This window comes from Polypterus senegalus, chromosome 13 (genome assembly GCF_016835505.1).
Source record: "Polypterus senegalus isolate Bchr_013 chromosome 13, ASM1683550v1, whole genome shotgun sequence".
Classification (NCBI taxonomy): domain Eukaryota; kingdom Metazoa; phylum Chordata; class Cladistia; order Polypteriformes; family Polypteridae; genus Polypterus; species Polypterus senegalus.
Genome location: NC_053166.1, coordinates 46,729,642 through 46,745,209, shown reverse-complemented (window position 1 = coordinate 46,745,209; position 15,568 = coordinate 46,729,642). Strand labels below are relative to the sequence as shown.

General features: G+C 39.2%; 1 protein-coding gene across 7 annotated transcripts in view; it reads left to right on the top strand.

The window, feature by feature from the left end:
• LOC120543278 (rho GTPase-activating protein 26-like) overlaps positions 1-15,568 on the top strand; it is a 250,835-nt gene that overhangs the window by 126,949 nt on the left and 108,318 nt on the right. For all 7 annotated transcript variants that reach the window (XM_039776307.1, XM_039776305.1, XM_039776310.1 and 4 more), the window contains exons 5-10: positions 91-192; positions 406-516; positions 5,962-6,066; positions 12,145-12,274; positions 12,358-12,458; positions 13,173-13,267. In XM_039776307.1, coding sequence (XP_039632241.1) covers positions 91-192; positions 406-516; positions 5,962-6,066; positions 12,145-12,274; positions 12,358-12,458; positions 13,173-13,267 — 644 coding nt within the window. The remainder of the gene's footprint in view (positions 1-90; positions 193-405; positions 517-5,961; positions 6,067-12,144; positions 12,275-12,357; positions 12,459-13,172; positions 13,268-15,568) is intronic.

Here is a 15,568-nt window from a genome sequence, read left to right as displayed (position 1 = left end):
ATTCTTAAAGGGGTCCGTGACTCAAAACAGGTTAAGAATCACTGCTCTAGAGGTACTCATCTGTATAATATTTTTGTTTCTTCCTTTTAGGAAGCAAGAAAGAAGTATGAAAAAGAGACAGAAAAGTACTGCAGTGTCATAGAAAAGCATTTGAATCTATCATCAAAGAAGAAAGAAGCCCAGCTCCAGGAGGTAATTTGAATGGCACCTCACCCTCAGCATGGCACCTGAAGTTATATATTGTGTTCCCATTAAACAGATAATGTTCTACAATATTCTTATGCAAGTCTTTTTTCATATATTCTGTTAATTTTGGGAGTGCCTTGTGCCTGAATGTTCCATTTAATCACGAGATGCATGAGTCAATTGCCTGTTAACTTATCACTTGTATTGTAAACCTTGCAGGCAGACAGCCAAGTGGATCATGTTCGGCAGCATTTTTATGAAGTTTCACTGGAATATGTGTTCAAAGTGCAAGAAGTACAGGAGAGGAAGATGTTTGAATTTGTTGAGCCTGTAGGTACACACTTTCTCTCTGTATTTAAATGTGTATTTCTGTTCATTTAAATATTCTTTAAATTCCAGACACATTATAGGATATCTTTATAACAGTGCTTTAAAATACTCAAGATCTCTTATCTATTACAGTAATAGATGAAACACATACAGTATATGTAACAGCTGAGAACATGGCTATGGTTATATGTTTACTTCCAGGTCTGTTACAGTGCAGCTGACAACTTAAACACTGTACTGTATTAAAAAGTGAAGATAAAGATCATAAAGTGTTACTGTATTTTGTGTCTTAAATATAGGAACTGAATTGGGCAATAACACTGTACATTTAGTCATACTGCTCTTTTTCATGTAACTACTTGTAAAATGACCCAAAAGTAGAAAAGTTAATCTTGATAATAACATTAAAAATAAGTCTGATGTGCAATGCTATTAAATTATAATTGTGCACATACACTGCTCACAAAAATTAAAGGAACACTTTAAAGAAACACATTAGATACATCAGATCTCAATATGAAGTTGGATATCTATACAAATAACAACAGGGTAATGTCTTAGGAACAAAAGGATGCCAAGTTTTTTAATGGAAATAAAAGTTTTCTGCCTACAGAGGACTCAATTGTGTAGACACCCTAAAATCAGAGTGAAATGAAGATGTGGCAGGCTAGTCCATTTTTCAAAAACTTAATTTCTGCTACTCAAAATGCTTTTCAGTATCTTGTGTGGCCCCCACGAGCTTGTATGCATGCTTGACAACGTCGGGGCATGCTCTTAATGAGACGACGGATGGTGTCTTGTGGCATTTCCTCCCAGATCTGTATGAGGGCATCCCTGAGCTGTTGTACAGTCTGAGGAGCAACCTGGCGGCGCCTAATGGACCGAAACATAATGTCCCACAGATGTTCTATTGGGTTTAAGTCAGGGGATCGTGAAGGCCATTCAATTGTTTCAATTCCTTCATCCTCCAGGTACTGCCTGCATACTCTTGCCACATGAGGCCGGGCATTGTCGTGCATTAGGAGGAAACCAGGACCTACTGCACCAGCGTAGGGTCTGACAATGGGTCCAAGGATTTCATCCTGATACCTAATGGCAGTCAAGATGCCGTTGTCTAGCCTGTAGAGGTCTGTGAGTCGCTCCATGGATATGCCTCCAAGATCATCACTGACCCACCACCAAACCAGTCATGCTAAGCGATGTTACAGGCAGCATAATATTCTCCACGGCTTCTCCTGACCCTTTCCGTCTTTCACATATACTCAGGGTGAACCTGCTCTCATCTGTGAAAAGCACAGGACGCCAGTGGTGGACCTGCCAATTCTGGTATTCTATGGCAAATGCCAATTGAGCTCCCGGTGCTGTGCAGTGAGCACAGGGCGCAGTAGACATTTGGGCCCTCAGGCAACCCTCATGAAGTCTGTTTCTGATTGTTTGGTCAGAGACATTCACACCAGTGGCCTGCTGGAGGTCATTTTGTAGGGCTCTGGCAGTGCTCATCCTGTTCCTCCTTGCCCAAAGGAGCAGATACTGGTCCTGCTGATGGGTTATGGACCTTCTATGGCCCTCTCCAGCTCTCCTAGAGTAACTGCTTGTCTCCTAGAATCTCCTCCATGCCCTTGAGACTGTGCAGGGAGACACAGCAAACCTTCTGGCAATGACACGTATTGATGTGCCATCCTGGAGAAGTTGGACTACCTGTGCAACCTCTGTAGGGTCCAGGTATCGCCTCATGCTACCAGTAGTGACACTGACTGTAGCCAAATGCAAAACTAGTGAAGAAACAGTCAGAAAAGATGAGGAGGGAAAAATGTCAGTGGCCTCCACCTGTTAAACCATTCCTGTTTTGGGGGTCATCTCATTGTTGCCCCTCTAGTGCATCTGTTGTTAATTTCATTAACACCACAGCAGCTGAAACTGATTAACAACCCCCTCTGCTACTTAACTGACCAGATTAATATCCCATAAGTTTCATTGACTTTATGCTATACTCTGATTAAAAAGTGTTCCTTTAATTCTTTTGAGCAGTATATTTTAGGATGTGTTAAATGTTATAAGTATGTACTGTAATACTGACCTTTTTATTTGTATTAAAATGAGTTGCATGGCAACTGTGTATGCTGCTATCTTTGCTAAGGCTCAATTTTACAGTAGAATATATGACTTAGCTAGTTAAATAGAAGAAGCATCAATGGATTTGGATAGTTAGATGGAAGATACATCACTGTTTCGATTAGAATATGGTGACATTTAAATTATAAGCTGTTCATTATCATATCGTTCATATGTCTTTGGGAGTGTCACTATGGCCACTTGCATAGTATTTGTCACTGAAAAAGATTATCAGTAGTGATGAACAATCTCCGTGGAGTACACTTTGCTTTGAATTCATTGAAATCATGGAAATGTTCGGGAACTTCACTGAACTCTTCAAAATTCACTGAAGTCAAAGTTTTGAGAAGATTGTAATAGTGCAATGGTCTTTTAGGGCCAGGGAAGCCTCCTCCAACAATGCTGGACCAACTGTAGTGAACAAAAATGTGATCTGAGCTGTGAGGCAGCTGTGCTCAACACTGCGCCACCATGCTTTAAACAACAAAAGAGGCAGGAGGAACAAATACCAAAAACAAAATGCAGCAAATGGGCACAAAGTAACAATAAGTAAATGAAATATAGATCATTGCACTCTTAGAGTTGCAATCTCAGGGGACATATTTGCTGTACCATAAAGCAGTGCCTGCGACTTCTTGTTCCATTGTTTGACGTGGCAACTCTAGGTGCAGCTCAAACATCTTTTTTCTTTCCAGTGTATATGTGCCGATGCTTTACACTTTTTTGTTCTATCAAGAAGATGAAGCACCTTGTAAATAGTATTAAATCTTTCAGTATTAATTTTTCACAGGGTCTAATATTAGTATTCGAGGGAAGAGGGGGTGCTTGTTTTGATATTGTAGCTGGCCAGATGGCTAATTATGCATGTAAATTATCCATGCAGTGCTTTGCTGCTACTGGCTAGGGCAAAGAGACCAGTATTATACTGTATACTCAATATAGTCTGCTAATGCACCCCTCAAATTAAAATACTACTAGTTTTTTATGCATGTGGGATAGAAATCCAGCTAGAGCATTGATCAGGTTGTGACGTTGTGAATGAGTGGAGGAGATCAGCAGCGATCTTACTGGAGGCATGTGTGGAAGTTCTGAACATGGCTGCTACAGCTCTGTGATATCACAGAGAAAAAAATGTTTGCCTTAGCTGGCCACATGACAAACTTCTAGGACACTATTCTGCTAGAAAGGTCATGCATAAACACAGCATATTCATGGCAGAAATGCTTTGGCTAATTTCACTGATCCCTAGTTGTCAGTAGAAGAGATGTAAGTAGTAACTGGTACAACGTGTTGATATCATAAACTTTAAATAGAACTCTTTAATACAGGGAATACCATTGTACTTGATTTACAGTGGGATTCAGAAAGTATTTATATACCTTCCCTTTTTTTCACAAGTTGCTCTGTTGTAGCCTTGTGCTAAAATCATTTAAATTGATTTTTGCTCCAATTCAAGGAACTTAATACATTTAGAGTGACAAAGTGAAAGCAGGATTTTAGACATTTTTACATATTTGTTAAAAATAAAAAACTGAAATATCCTGTTGACACGTGCATTTACCCCTTTTACTCTTGGGTTTGTCATGATAAGCTTCGTACACCTGGATTTGAGCATTTTCTGCCACTCTGCCCTGTAGATCCTCTCGAGCTCCATCAGGTTGGATTAAGACCATCAGTGGACAGATATTTTGTGTGCTTTGCTTTGTGCTTTGGTTCTTGATGAAAGGAGAACCTTCAGCCCAGTCTGAGGTCCAGAGCACTCTGGAGCAGGTATTCATTAAGGATATCTCTGCCCTTTGCTCCATTTGGCTTTACCTTAACCCTGTCTAGTCTTTCAGTCCCTGCCACTGAAATACAACCCCACAGCCTGATGATGCTGCCATCACTGTGCTTCTCTGTTGCAATGGTATTGCACAGGAATGGGCAGTCCCTGGTTTCCGTTAGACATGACACTAACCTTGGTTTCATCAGACCAGAGAATCTTGTTTCTTTCAGTCTGAGAGTCCTGTAGGTGCCCTTTTTGAAACTCCAAGTGAGCTTTCATTTTTCTTTTATTGAAGAGAGGATTTGTCTGGCCACTCTGTCATAAATCCCAGATTGGTGGAGTGTTGCAGTGATGGTTGCTCTTCTGAAAGTTTCTCCCATCACCACACAGGTTCCCTGGAGTTTGACCATTGGATTCTTGGTCATCTCTTTTACCGTAAGCCTTCTTTCATGATTGCCAACTTTGACCGGTTGGCCAGTTCTAGAATGAGTCATGGTTGTTCCAGACTTCTTCCATTTCATAATTATGTAGGCCACTGTGTTCTTGGGAACCTTCAGTGCAGCAGAAATCAGTTTGTAGCTTTTCTCACATCTGTGCCTCAACCCAATCCTGTCTCTAAGCTCTACAGCCAGTTCATTTGACCTCATGGTTTGGTTTTTGCTCTGATGAACATGGTCTATCAACTGAATTGAACAGAAGTGAACTCCAAAGAAGGTGTAGAAACATCTCAGTGATGATCAATAGTATGGGTTGCACCTGAGCCAAATTTAAAGTGTATAGCAAAGGGATTGAATACTTGAATACTTTTAACAAATAACCAAAGATTTCTACAGTTCTGTTTTTGCTTTTTCATTCTGGGATATTGAATGTTGCTCGATGTGGGACAAAATTCATCTAAATAATATTTTCTGAACCTGCTCTAACTTTCACATGTAGCAGCAGTAGTAACAGGAGTAGTTTTACGATATGTAAAAAAGTGTGCTGATGTTAGGGGCTATAATACACTTTTAAGGTTGCAGAGCTGTAATGTGTTTGTCAACTTTTAATCTACACTTTTGTATTTTTTTATTTAGAGAGAGGCCTGTTGAGACTGTGGTTCAGTTCCTACCACTAGTCACTTCCTGTGTGGGTCTGCACACTCTCCCTGTATATGCACAGTTTTTTTCCCCTCTTTTTCTGGTTTCCTCCCACATCTCAAAGACGCACTTGATAGATTATGTTGTGACTTTGGGTGTATGCATGATAGGAGGGTATCCTGTGCAGGGCTGGTTCTTGCCTTATGTCCAATGATGCCCAGATAACATTTTCCTCACACCTCACCCAGTCCCCAATGACTCTGTATTGAATTATGTGGGTTCACAGGGTGAGGATTTTTTTATTTTATATTATAAAGTAGTTACTGTGGGAGGACTTTATAAAGACTAGAATATACTCCATAAAGTGCCCTAAAAAATTGTTAACAGCATAAAGTTTTACAAAAATATGCAAATTATTTAGAAAGGGTTTATGTGGGTAAAATTCTGTGAATTAATATGTTTGTCTATTTAATTGTTTTTATTTTATTTTAGCTACTGGCATTTTTACAAGGGCTCTTCACTTTCTATCACCATGGGTATGAACTGGCTAAAGACTTCAGTCACTTCAAGACTGAGTTGACCATCAGTATCCAGAATGTAAGTTTTTCTCACTCCATTACATTTTTTTGGACTCGGGCAATGTGTGATCTCTTTTGAGATACGTTAAAATGATGAACTTAACAGTATGCTAAATATCCCATGTTCATCTCAGATGCTATGTAAAGTCTGCATCTTCCTCTTTATGTTAATATGGGCTTGACATGAAGGACAAGTTAATCAGTGATTATAAATTGTCACTTCTCTGAGTGTCAGTGTGACTTAGTTCATGTCTGGGCTCTGTTTATTGCCTTGCGCCCAGTGCTGCTGGGATAGGCTCTGGAACAATGGAACTATAAATTGGATTAAGTAGGTATGAGAATGAGGTGAGTTTTCTTTCTACACCTTTTTATAATATTGTATTTGCATTTCCTGACTCAGGTGGTTGTTTTATGCAGTGTTTCTTCATTTGATGTAAGGTGCAACATATTTTTTTCTGACCATTTGCTTCAACTTGTGATGACCACAGAATATCTTCTTATGTATGCCTATGAAGCTTTAATCTTTCATGTAACCACAAGGAACCAAATCACATGTTGTGATAAAAAAATGTCTTAATCAGCTTACAATGCCCTCTGGAATGCATGAGAGGTAGTTCTTAAAAAACATTTCCTCATCTGTTTAGGAAGTAGGCCTGTTATGTTTATGCTGTTATTATTATTACAGGTTGTGTATCCCTAATCTGAAATTCCAAAATCTGAAACCTTTTGAATGCTGACATGTCACCATAAGTGCAAAATCCAACACCCAGAGTGTTCTTTTATAAAACTTTGCCTAGACTTGAGCGTGAAAATATACATACACCAAAAAGTGGATGTGAATGACATATATGAAGATTCTAAACTGCTGATCAGTTCCTTCAGAGAAGGATGGGGTTTTGGGTGGGGAAAGTCCCCCCATGTATCTTAGAGCCCTACAAAGCAACAACACACAATCGATGATCTGGTGCATCTCCCGAAGCATCCAGTGATGCTAAGCAACAAAACATAGTTGATGAATTTTGTACTTTGTGAAGTGACACATAACACCTGCGGGGCAGATGAAAATGCTGCATGGTGCCTTTAAAATTGCAGATGACTTTTGCAATAATGGAGTGTCACTGCTTACAGTTAGCAAAATCAGCTTCATTCTCGCTAGGTGGCCTTATTGCAATATGAGTTTAGTAAAGTGCTCCAATTTCAATAGGAGAACCAGACACTGCTGCAGATTGCTTTTATATTAGCAAAAGCGTGCAATGTTTTATGTATATACACTCACACCATATAAAACCTGAATGTATTGCCTCATTGGTCTTTTAATGACTTCCAGAACAGGTGCATGACTGAATAAATAATGGCTGAGATATTCCTGGCCTGTCAGCCAGTTCCCTGAGAAGTGATAACAGGTAGATGATATAAACTGACAAAAACAAAAAAAGTTCTTCAGTGCAAATCTACAGCATTTGCCTTCTTTTAAGGGAACTGTAATGGAGTATGTACAACATTTTCATCACTTCTGAAGCATATTTGTTTGAACCAAGCACAATGTCCAACTCCTGTATTTTTGTCTGTAATAGTCCCCTTTAGTGAACTGTGCAAATGTTTAAATTAACCAAGGCATGCTGTCGTTCCTGACTTGTGTTGTACATAGAGCATAAAGTGGGCTGGTACACTGTATCAGCACTTGCCTGATGGTGCTTTGCAAACTGGAGTGTAGTGATACATCATGATCTGACCTCAAAGGGGGCACCCCTGTTCTCCGCAATATTGCATATATTTAGCACTAAGTCGGCCTCCCAACCCCCCTTTTCTTTTATACAACGTATATATGAGTGCTCAACAATCCAATCCAGTTTGAATTTGAATGCATTTTTACTGCATTGTGTGGAGTGAGAAAAACCCGACAGAATAGTGAGTACTGCATGTACCCAAGGAGGCAACTTCTTAACCACATCTCCTATGAGTTTCACCAAACTTTTCTTTGTCCACTTCACACTTTTTTCCAGTGCAGGGCAGCTTCTCTTTTAAACTTGCCACTAGGAATTACAGGGTCGGCTTGTATGGTGGTGCTGTTCTGCTTGCGGCTATTTCTGTGCACGATCATAGCTGAAGTAAAAAAGGGATGCAGTGCCTAAGAATACCCCACTTGTTACTACTTTAATCCCAACAAGTATCGAGAAATGAGAAACACATGTCAGTTAATTTTCTTTGTTCTGTTGTGTCACCGAATTTCAATCCAATCTTTCAAGGCATTTTTGAGATTTTGGGGTATTTCGTTTTTCTGTGTGGTGGTGGTGATGGTGATGGTGGTGGTGGTGGTGGGGGGGGTACTTCTAAATATTGACAAATTGAAATGCCCTTTCTTAGCAGACATCTACTGACCTAAATGAACCATCCTGGGGAAAAAAAATAGTGTTTTTTTTTTTTTTTTTGTGTAACTGCATGTGAGAGTCAGTCAACTTGGCATTTTATATATACATGTATGTATGTATGCATGTGTATATATATGTGTGTGTATATATATATATATATATATATATAAATAAACATATATATATATATACATATATATATATATATATATATATATATACATATACAGTGGAGCTCAAACTGGTGAAAATATTTTTAGTCTTATCTTGCCCTATCAGGAAAAGAGATAAGAGCATTTTATAAAGCACAGTACTTTGTCAAAATGTAAAAATAACTATATTTTAATCCTGCTTACAGTGGTGTGAAAAACTATTTGCCCCCTTCCTGATTTCTTATTCTTTTGCATGTTTGTCGCACAAAATGTTTCTGATCATCAAACACATTTAACCATTAGTCAAATATAACACAAGTAAACACAAAATGCAGTTTTTAATGTTGGTTTTATTATTTAGGAGAAAAAATCCAAACCTACATGGCCCTGTGTGAAAAAGTAATTGCCCCTTGTTAAAAATAACCTAACTGTGGTGTATCACACCTGAGTTCAATTTCCGTAGCCACCCCCAGGCATGATTACTGCCACACCTGTTTCAATCAAGAAATCACTTAAATAGGAGCTGCCTGACACAGAGAAGTAGACCAAAAGCACCTCAAAAGCTAGACATCATGCCAAGATCCAAAGAAATTCAGGAACAAATGAGAACAGAAGTAATTGAGATCTATCAGTCTGGTAAAGGTTATAAAGCCATTTCTAAAGCTTTGGGACTCCAGCGAACCACAGTGAGAGCCATTATCCACAAATGGCAAAAACATGGAACAGTGGTGAACCTTCCCAGGAGTGGCCGGCCGACCAAAATTACCCCAAGAGCGCAGAGACGACTCATTCGAGAGGTCACAAAAGACCCCAGGACAACGTCTAAAGAACTGCAGGCCTCACTTGCCTCAATTAAGGTCAGTGTTCACAACTCCACCATAAGAAAGAGTAAGGGGCAAAAACGGCCTGCATGGTAGATTTCCAAGACGCAAACCACTGTTAAGCAATAAGAACATTAGGGCTCATCTCAATTTTGCTAAGAAACATCTCAATAATTGCCAAGACTTTTGGGAAAATACCTTGTGGACTGATGAGACAAAAGTTGAACTTTTTGGAAGGCAAATGTCCCATTACATCTGGCGTAAAAGGAACACAGCATTTCAGAAAAAGAACATCATACCAACAGTAAAATATGGTGGTGGTAGTGGGATGGTCTGGGGATGTTTTGCTGCTTCAGGACCTGGAAGGCTTGCTGTGATAGATGGAACCATGAATTCTACTGTCTACCAAAAAATCCTGAAGGAGAATGTCCGGCCATCTGTTCGTCAACTCAAGCTGAAGCGATCTTGGGTGCTGCAACAGAACAATGACCCAAAACACACCAGCAAATCCACCTCTGAATGGCTGAAGAAAAACAAAATGAAGACTTTGGAGTGGCCTAGTCAAAGTCCTGACCTGAATCCAATTGAGATGCTATGGCATGACCTTAAAAAGGCGGTTCATGCTAGAAAACCCTCAAATAATGCTGAATTACAACAATTCTGCAAAGATGAGTGGGCCAAAATTCCTCCAGAGCGCTGTAAAAGACTCATTGCAAGTTATCGCAAACGCTTGATTGCAGTTATTGCTGCTAAGGGTGGCCCAACAAGTTATTAGGTTCAGGGGGCAATTACTTTTTCAGACAGGGCCATGTAGGTTTGGATTTTTTTTCTCCCTAAATAATAAAAGCCATCATTTAAAAACTGCATTTTGTGTTTATTTGTGTTATATTTGACTAATGGTTAAATGTGTTTGATGATCAGAAACATTTTGTGTGACAAACATGCAAAAGAATAAGAAATCAGGAAGGGGGCAAATAGTTTTTCACACCACTGTATATATAATAGACACACACACACACACATATATATATACAGTATATATAGTGGTAGGCGGCCTGTACACAGACAGGTACACATGTTTATAATCACCCAACACACACTTTATTATACAACTAATATGTACAGTGCACACACAACCCCCAAACTCTCCAAAAGTCCAGACCCTCAAACAATGCCTCTTCTTCTTTCAGGCCGCCTCCACTCTCTCCACCAAGACCTCGTCTCTTGTCCTCCCGACTCCAGCCATCGAATGGAGGGAGGCGGCCCGTTTTTATCCCCACCCGGATGTGCTCCAGGTGCCTCCCGATAATCTTCCGCCAGCACTCCCCATTGTGGTGGAAGTACTGGCTATGCACCCGGAAGCACTCCAGGTGTCCCTGGTCTTCTTCCTCCCAGCACTTCCGCCACACCAGGGCCAGGGCTCCACAGGCAATGGGGCGCCCCCTGGCGGTGACTACGGGCCCCTATAGGGTTGAGCTTCCAAGCTCCATTCCTGTGGTCCCCAAAGCCCTTGTGGTCTGGAGGAGGCACAAACCCTCCTCCGGTCCTCCTGGGCATCCTGGCTGTGTAGCACCCCCAGCCACCATGTATGTATATGACAGGGTGGTGCAGTGGTAGCACTGCTGCCTCACAGTAGGGAGACCTGGGTTCAGTTCGCGGATTCTCCCTGCGTGGAGTTTGCATGTTCTCCCCGTGTCTGCGTGGGTTTCCTCCCACAGTCCAAAGACATGCAAGTTAGGTGCATTGGCAATCCTAAATTATCCATAGTGTGTGTATATATATATATATATATATAAATAAAATATAGATAGATGAAAGAAGTGAGTATTAGATTATCAGCTCTAAACTAATGCAGTATGAATGTGTGTGTGTGTGTTTAAATGGGCTTTATGGAGAGCTGGAATCCCATTCAGGGTTGGTTTCCCTTGCTAGGTACAGGCTGACTGTGACCCTGAACTGGGTAAGCAAGTTAGGGGATGGATTGATGAATGGAAATTTTAACACATCAGATTAAAGATTTCTGCCTTTTTACTTCTCTTTCTTGAAGAAAACATTTTCTTCTGATTGGCCTGCATTTGTTTAAATTTAAGGAAGAAATCTGTCATATTTATTTTGCAATAACTAAAAAATTGAAATTGTATACATCAGTAGAAATTTAGAAATGTTTACTTTAAGGGGCAGTTGAAATTAAAGCATTAGCTTGTATATTATTGTAAAGACAAACAATTATTTGTCAAGTGAGCAAGGATGGTTTCTATTAATCTGAGTAGTTTATTAGTACATCATGTCACTGCCAAGAATTTTCAGAAACGTTTTTTGAATTATTACTATTACATCTTGCATACAAATAAATCTCAAATGTAATGTTCTTGTGGGTTCAGTTCCACTATGAAAATATAAAACTACTTTATTTTTATTTTCTGATAACTAAGTATATTGAGTGTATTAATATTAGTAGATAATTTATGTAATTTTAAATTAAATGGTCCCCTTTGAAACACGCTTAAAGGTTGCAGTATCATCTGCTTCAGAAGATTTCCTTGTTTACTTTAGTCCTTAAAAAAACACAGAGTTTACACCCATTTAGTCTTTATGTCCATACGTGCCCAATAAGCATTTAAACGTTTTTTGAGGTGTCTGCGCCTGTTGTACCCATGTACTTAATGTGCAAGCTCAATAAATTAAACAAGTAACTGGCTTGAAGATGTGCTATTGGTTAGACTTATTCTAAATGAAATGTCCATGTCCTGAACAGACAAGAAATCGTTTTGAAGGAACGAGGTCCGAGGTGGAGAGTTTAATGAAGAAGATGAAGGAAAGTCCTCATGAACACAAGAACATCTGTCCGCACACCATGGAAGGCTACTTGTTTGTCCAGGAGAAACGTACGTTATCTTAAGCACTGATTTTTATTGATTTACTTGATGCGGGAGCATTTTTACAACTCCAGTATTTCTTTCTTGCACAGGTTCTTTTGTATCCATGTGGGTGAAATATTATTGCACATACCAAAGAGAAAACAAGCGATTCAGTATGATTCTCTTTGATCAAAAACCCGGAGGCAAAGTGGTAAGTATTTCAAAGACGCTTGAAGCACTTATCAAAGAATATTGTTTAGATAACTAGCACTATGTGTTTATTAGTTTCATGATTCAATTTGACATTCGTGATCAACCGATTCCAGATGTAATGGTTTTGTATTGCTTTGAAGAACAGGGTTACTTTCTTAGCAGAGGATTATCAGAATTTAAACTGTCAAATGAAGTGCTGTTTCTAGTTGCCAGTAATGGTGGGACCAATTGGTAATATAATTTTGCTTCTCATTTTAATATGGTTCAACTACTTGAGTATAGGAATATTGCTGTAGAATTGTAAAAATCTATCATGTGATTTTATTTGCAGCCTGAATAGGAGTTATTATTTATGCCTGTTAGTTTAAATTTGTTTTCTTAAAGACAAAAATACTACATCCTCTTAAAATATCCTTGACTTCTGAAGGAGTGCTTGTCTACATCTGGAACAGTTAATTTTATTACAGTAACAATATTGATTTAAATGCATACATTATAAATGATGTACATTTCCAAAGTTATGTCGGTAACAAAATTACAGCCAGGTCCACAGATGCTTTGAAGTTCCATCTGATGTAAGTCATCTGCAGTCAGGATACAGGAATATATACTGTTTCAGTGAAATGTATAGTTACCATTCACTCTATATACATATACAACTCTCTGTCAAAGGCAAACATTTTCTTCTTTTTTGCTTTTAACAATCATATAGGGAGAAGAGGAGATATTCGTTCTGAAATCCTGCATTAGACGAAAGACAGAGTCAATAGAAAAAAGATTTTGCTTTGATGTTGAAGCAGTAGATCGGTGAGTAGTAAACAAGTTGTTGTGTTGATTATTGGTGCTGGTGTTTACACTTTATTGGTCCCCATGGGGAAGTTTAGAGATTGCAGAAGCTCAAATATATTACAGAAACAAACCCTGCCTGAATGCCTCCCATCCTCGCCTCTGACTTCTAGTGCACTGACACATATTTTTAACACATAAAAAGATCATATATCTGGCTTGACTCAAGAAAAAAAAGAAGTCCTAGTGAGACATTTTAAATGTGTCATTTTCAAAGGTGTGAAGGACCTTTGGTAATGCTTTCTAACACACGTCTGTTGTATAATTTGTTGGCTAAAAGTGCTAATGTGCCATACAGAGGAGGGGCAGAATTATTTAGAGTTGCTGCCAGTTTATTTTCTTCATCCTCTTCTCTGGTGCTACCTCCAGCAGATCATGAGTGTGCCCAGTAATTGAGCATTTTTACTTAATGTGTGGCTCTCTATTAAAGTGATGTTTCCATCACAGAACACCATAACAATGAAGATCATCCTGGCTTTCACAGAGTTTTATGATGTATATAGTATATACATGTAAATGATTTTGTTTCATACATTTAAACAATGTAGCCTCCTAAGAAAAACACAGTGAGTTCTTACACAGTACCTCCCTGCTAGTGGATCTGTCCAGGTCATTAATGTGGATTTTTCCCAGTACTTGCAGCAGTTTACTACCTACAAATCAGGCCTGGATAGGGACAGGGCATATAGGTTCCTTGGTATGGCAACAATCAAGTTTCTTAGTTGTAATAATGCTAAATTGCAGATACTTCTACTTGCACCAGGAAACAAATTTCTCCTCCTCATTCCAATACTTTGTCTCATCCCCCTTGATAATATACACTCTCACACAGAATCGTCTGAAATCTTCTGCAGGTGACATGACCTATTATTATATTTATAGTGTGAGGTGTACAGGGTGAACAGAAAATGAGACAGAACTCTCCCTTGTGGTGCTTTTCAGTGTTCATTATATCCACATTACAGACTCAGTCCCAGGGCCTCACCTACAGCAGGACACCATAGTCTCATCCAACTGCATATCTCTGCACTTACACCTTAACAGGGATGGCTGAATTGTTTTGAAGGTACTGAAGAAACTGAAAAGCAAAAATCACACAGTGCTTCCAATCTTTGTCCAATAGGCGAAAAATACCATGGGTTCAAGTGGTCTTTCCCAAGTGGAGCCATATAGTTCAGGACCAGTTTCTTGAAGGTCTTCATGATGTGTGATGTAAGATCCACTGGTCTGTAGTTATTAGGGGTGCAAGTACCTACCTTCTTGGGAATTGGAATATACATGATATTTTCAACATCAGGGGCACTTTCTGACATCTTAGTGCCACACTCAACAGGTAACAAAAGATATAACAAAGTTGGCCTGCACACTACTCTAGGATTAATTCCATCTGGTCCCAAAACTTTTCCTGTATGCATGCTTCTCAGTTGTCTCTTCACCTAGCCATCCTGTATGGACAGCTCGCACTGCTGTGTAAAGGTGTATATCTCACTGTCCATGCCAGCTGAAGTGATAGAAATAAAATATTCAGAGGAAGTTGTTGATGCTGTATATTGTACTGTATATGGTGTGAGACAATTGGTCATTGGAGGATGGTGACGGTGAGAGGGAGTGTGTTTGGGTAGGTTCCCTTCCTTCACATAACCCTTGGATTGCTTGAATCCACTAATTATGCCCAGTCCATTCCAAACATGTTTTGTGTACTTCTGATTGAGTTTGTTCTCTTCTTTGGTTCTGTAAATTTCCCTCTCTTTAATAAGCTATCTCTGTTCACCCCTCAGAGCTTCTTTATCACCAGATTTGAAAGCTCTCTTCTTATCGTTCAGAAGGCCTTTAAGTTCCATAGTAATCCAGGACTTGTTGATTAGGAGCGACACACTGTTTTTGAGGTTGTCAACACTGAAGTTAACATAGTCGGTGATGAAGTGATGTCAGTAAAGAATACACATAGAACAGTTAAAGGGTGAAAGACTGTGTGCATAAGTGTTCCACATGTTTTAATGGGAGAGTGTTCTACAAAATGCCTTAAGATAGTAAGTTGCATATTTTAACTGAATAATTAAGCCACATTTCAAGATACTATAATTGTTTCCATGTCTATGGGCTATGGGAAATATGGAAACCACAGTAGTTAGTTTGATCTGAATTGCTAGAAGCAGGACCAGCCATAGGCCATTTACAAATACTGTCCTTACCACTTTGGAATCCAATGTTCACTGAAGTTGGTCTCCCCTAGAGTTTCTCATATACTCAGATATGGGTATG